This window comes from Hippocampus comes, unplaced genomic scaffold (assembly GCF_001891065.2).
Source record: "Hippocampus comes isolate QL1 unplaced genomic scaffold, H_comes_QL1_v1.1 scaffold7, whole genome shotgun sequence".
Taxonomy (NCBI): domain Eukaryota; kingdom Metazoa; phylum Chordata; class Actinopteri; order Syngnathiformes; family Syngnathidae; genus Hippocampus; species Hippocampus comes.
The window spans coordinates 4,837,934-4,843,153 of record NW_017842060.1 but is presented as its reverse complement, the minus strand read 5'-3'; the positions used below and the strand labels follow the sequence as shown (position 1 = coordinate 4,843,153).

Genomic DNA, 5,220 nt, shown 5'->3' with positions numbered 1-5,220 from the left:
GGGGCGCGGCTCAAGAGCATTTCATCATGTCGCCATGAAGTCTTGAACAGGCCTCCCGAATGCTGAGTGACAGTCGCACTTGGCTTGCGAGGCACAAACAAAGCAGCTTTTGTCTTCCGGAGCTATATAAAGACGACCCGGTGGCGGATTAGCGTTTGCCCGCCAAGTGCTACGTGGCGAGCTGCAAACGCTTCTGTATCATGCAGTGGAAACCTCCAAAATAAAAAGTCAGACATCAGAAAACATGTCCTGGAATGCTGCATCACTGTGAGCAGGTGTTGTGCTTTTTCTTTGGTTTTTGTTTCACGTCGCAGACAAAACCGTGTGACTGCGCATGTTTTTGTCCTGGCTGCTCAGTACAATATGGCGAAAGTGTCCGAAAAGCTCAAAAGGATGTAATGTGCGCCGCAAAGAAGGAGTCTTATGATCTTTAAGGGCTGGGCAATTAATTGGATTTTTATTCTGGATTTTGGATTCACACGATCATAAAAACCTTTTCGAAAAAAAGCAATTCATGTCCCTCAGTGTGAATTAAGATATTTTATAACCAACCTTAGGAGGGAAGAGCAGGTATTTTTTTTTACATTTTTTGTTGTTGAAAAAATTTCATCCTATCACTATTTCACTTTGGAACACTCAAAACTGTCTCTAGGTGTGAGTGTGAGCGTGGATGGTTGTCCGTCTCTGTGTGCCCTGCTGGCAACCGGTTCAGGGTGTCCCCCCCCGCCTACTGCCCAAAGACGGCTGTGATAGGCTCCAGCACCCCCCTCGCAACCCTTGTGAGGATGAAGCGGACGATATAATGGATGGATGGACTATTTCACTTTGCAATGATTTATTTTTTGATTGTTCTTTCAAGTTCTATTTCAGTTTTTGATAGTTTAATTCATGACTATGTTTCGAAATCAATGAAGTGTTTATGGATCCGGATTTCAATGTCAATGAAAATAACTTGCATATTTTTTTTTTTTTTTCATAATCGTTCTGCCCTATGACCTTCTTTGCCCCTCAGGAGTCCTCTGGAAACTATTTACAAATATGAAAATGGTCTTTGTAGAGACCCCAACTTAAATATTTCTCGCATGTCACATCTGGGGGCTCTGTTGTTTCTCACTCTGGATATACGAAATATACACCAAAAAGCATTCGGCAGTAATATTTTCTCTTTAACAGATTTTTTTTTTTTTTTGTTCATAATTGACATGACTTTCCCAACTTTATAAACACACAAACTCAAAGCACCATGAGCATCTGCCTAATGGAACGAAAGCATGGACAAACCCCCCCACCCACCCGCACTCTTTGGATATCTTAATCGGCACCGAGTCTCACCACCTGCCCTCGTTTTACAGGTGGCCGCGGCAGATGGCGTCGTCCAACGGGCTGTGCCGCTACGGCGCCAGGGTGGACTGCTGCTGGGGATGGACGCGGCGATCTTGGGGTCACTGCCAGCGTGAGTGCCCATTTATGCCTGCTGTCGCCATTGTTGGAGGAGGAGGAGGAGGAGGAGGGAGCGGGCTGGCGAGGTGTCAAGCTGGGGTGGTAGAAAAGAAACAAAGCAAATAGATGCTATGAATGAATCACGAGGTGGCTTGAGCGTGAATAGTGTCGGTAAAGGGCTTGGAGAAGCATGCACGTGCCCGATGGTGTTTTGATATGGCAAACCTGGCGGTTTGCAACTGCAGTGTAATTGTTGGCTGTTGCTCGAGGTGGCAAAGGATGAAAACAAAAAAAAAATAAGACTGGTCTAAAAGTAGTCATTCGACTCCTGTTCCATAAAAGTAAACAGGAGTTAAAAAAATTAGGTTTTTATGGTCCGTTACGGACATTCACAGTTAGTTTTTTTCCTTTATATATTTTCTGTTATTCACTGAAAAACTCACTTATTCACAGTTTTTGTGCTCAGGCCAGTGTAATGTCTAAGATTAAAACTACTCACCTGGTGCCCTATCGTGGTGTCCTGATACGATGTTGAACTGAGGGGAGGAGCTTCATTTAGCCAGACCATAGCCTTGTCTTATAGAAAAAAAAAGTGCCTTGTTGGCATTTTGTGGTGTCGAGAGGCAATTGCAATCCTATTTGGGCATGCGTCAATTGCTCAAGTATTTTCATTATTCGCGGCAGGGCTGCATCCCCCTTCACTCTACCTATTTTGATAACCTCTCGCAACAGAAAAAAAAATGCTCACAAAATAACTTACCTTGTGAACACGCGAGTGATTTTCATGTCATCAAAATGTTTTGCTTTAGCTTTGTTGTTTTAACCCGAGTAACCCAAAAAAAAATGCTGCAAAAGATAAGTAAAAAAAGACATCTGTACACGTCAAATGACACCAACTTTACATTTACATTTTTTTTGAGGTTTAGAAATGTAATGTGTCTGTATTGATAAAGCAAGGCGGAGAAAGTGCAGAGATGTTTTTTCAAATGTAGGGAGAAAATATTATTAGACTGAGTATTTATACTTACTATTTCCCGCCAGTGGGTGTTGCATAACTTTGAAAGCCGCACGGCTAGAAATGACCAAAATCAACACTTGGAGCCTACTCTGTTGCAGTCTCCGCTTTGCTGCAGCGCCTGCATTCTCCTCGTCAATGAACTTGTTAACCTTTTTGTCAGCTATTGATTCTTCCCTCCGTCCAGTTTTGAAGTGGCAAAGCGGCAACGCTGAGTAAATTGCAACCAGTCGGAATTATATTGTCATCAGATCCAAAAATGTACCCGGGGAAATCAAATAGCAAACGCATATTTTCGTCAGTGCTTGTTAATGGCCAATGAAAAAAAATCAGCAAATCAGTTTGTGATTGTGCTATGGAAATTTACCCTACTGTGGCTCAGTGTTAATTCACTTACTCACTTTTTGGGCAATTACTGTGCCATATCAAATATAAAATACATACCAGTGGGAACAAAATTATGGACTGGAGGACCGTCATATGCTAATTTGCTAGCATTGTTTTGTAGGGATCAAGCTCACTAGCCCAACACCAGCTAGCTTAGAACGGCTACAACCATGTCCATTACGGGTGCTTTCGTAAATTCACTCTGACACCCTTATGGGTTCCCATTCCCATTAATTTCCAAATGCAAGATATTTTATAAACCAATCGGTGGCTTGTGCTTGAACTTTTTACGCCGTCACTGCCTGACACACTTTGTCGCCGCATGTCCCCAATTGAAGCACCAACTGGGCGCTCCCGCACTCCTTTTTTGAGGCTGGGGCTCCCTGAGTAACCAAATAGCACATTTGAACAGTCTCTGAATTTTCGAACGGTCGGAGTGAAGCAGTCACCCCAAAACAACAGACACACATTGCGAGTATTCACCGGTGCTCTCTAAAGGATCCAGATACCGTCTTCTTTGGTAGTTTGACGATTCTAGTGCTAACTTGCTAACATGCTAATGGACGCTGCTATAATGTGCTGCTGCTTCGCTTGCATGGTGCTCTGCTCAACCCGTAAGCCTTTTCGACTGCAGGAAATGAATGGTTTCTCAGTCGGTTAGCCGAGTAGTGAGTTCATTGAGCATTGCATGGGGTAAACGGTCGAGCCGCTTTTCCAGTGGTGGGAAAAGGCTTAAAGGGTTCATAGCTCTGCATGAGTGGTGTTGTTTTAATCCGGTCCATTATTTGTATTTTTGTTGAATTTAATCTTGTGTACATGGGGAAAGATGTCGCACACTGCTGTTTGTGATCCGAAGCTGGGCTTCTTGATGAATTTGTGGCGGCGGGCCATCCTCTGGCTCAAAGTGTCCTTCCGGCGAGAAAAGAGTGAACTCACCCTGGCCCCAGCCAGTTTTACATTCTTTGTTTTTTGTTTTTTTTCTTTCCCTCCAGATTAATTGAAGGTCCTTCCAAAACAAATCTGCCTTTTTAATCCTCACCCTGCACTCAGAACATTTTTTAATAGAAAGTAGATCAGTGAGAATTCAGTCAAAAATATCTTCAAAGTAAACATTGTATTCATTTGTGCATTGTTGCTATTATCGACATATTTCTCGAGTCTTTTGCAAAAAAAAAAAAAACAAGCATGCTAATGTATTTAGTCATAAGCCTGATAGATAACCAATTGAATCGACATACTCGTTATTAACAACGCATGCAAAAGGGTGACTAGCCAAACAGCAGTGTGTGACCATCCATACGGTTCTTGAGTCGCATGTTTTCTTTCTTGAGCTCGTCCATCAACAAAAGTTCAATGGAAGGCTGTACGCCCATTGAAATAAACGAGGAAACTTCCTCATTACTCCACTGACCACCGTCTGCAATAACTCATTTAGAAGCTTAACTTTTACTAAAAGCTTAACTCCCCCCCCCCCCAAAAAAATGTGTCAGGTTTTAATGGCAGATGACCACATTCCAGATGCCGTTGATAGTTGTGATGGCTAAAAAGAAATTTTGCACCTTTTATTGAATCCCATTCAGTTGTGACCCAGGCATCAAAAGTATTTTATTTTTTTGCACCAATGGGGTTAATAAATGGTAAACATGTGAGTATGAAATTAGGAAAAGACACACCAAAAACTTTTTTAAGCCATTTTTAATCGTTTATTTCTGTTTTCGTGTCATTCAGCAAATCCGCCAGCTTCAACTAAAATATATTTTGTTCGTGTGGACCTGGCCTGACATTCATTTACTTCAGACATGCATTCGTATTCCTCGTACGTGCAAGAAAGAGGAAAGAAAAGGAGCATAATCACGGCGGCGCGAACATGACAGGCTTCTTTCAGGTGCTTATGACCTTGACCTCTGACGGGAAAGATTAAATGAACTCGCCGGTTCATGCAACGCCTCTCCCGGATTTAAAATGCATCACCTCTTTTTTTCATTTCTCCAAACAAAAGAAGGGAAGAGAGAAGAATGAAAGCACAAAAGGAAGTTGAGAGAACGAATCCCGAGGTGTGAGATTTAAAGATTTAGCGCACAAGAGACCGAGGAAGATGAGCTGCCGAAATTTCTTTGGCAGGCTTCAACTCCGTGTTTAATGTTCAGACGCTCTGGAAGCTGCACTTGGAGATTCTTATTCCAGCCAGCTGCCGTCGGGATCATCTGACTGCAATGGGGGGAAAAAAAATGAATGAAATTTTTTAGGAAAATGCTCAGTGATTAAACGACCGAATTTTGAATCTGAATCTAGAGATGTTTTACTTATTTTGTGTCAGGAAAAAAAACAAACCTCCTTTTGGGGAAAAGTTTCATATTAGGTGAGGAGAGCAGTAGAGT

At 42.3% G+C, this 5,220-nt stretch overlaps 1 protein-coding gene across 5 annotated transcripts in view; it reads left to right on the top strand.

The window, feature by feature from the left end:
• Nucleotides 1–5,220, top strand: part of npnta (nephronectin a) — a 46,051-nt gene that overhangs the window by 10,941 nt on the left and 29,890 nt on the right. For all 5 annotated transcript variants that reach the window (XM_019861865.1, XM_019861866.1, XM_019861864.1 and 2 more), the window contains exon 2: nt 1,353–1,453. In XM_019861865.1, the coding sequence (XP_019717424.1) occupies nt 1,353–1,453 (101 nt within the window). The remainder of the gene's footprint in view (nt 1–1,352; nt 1,454–5,220) is intronic.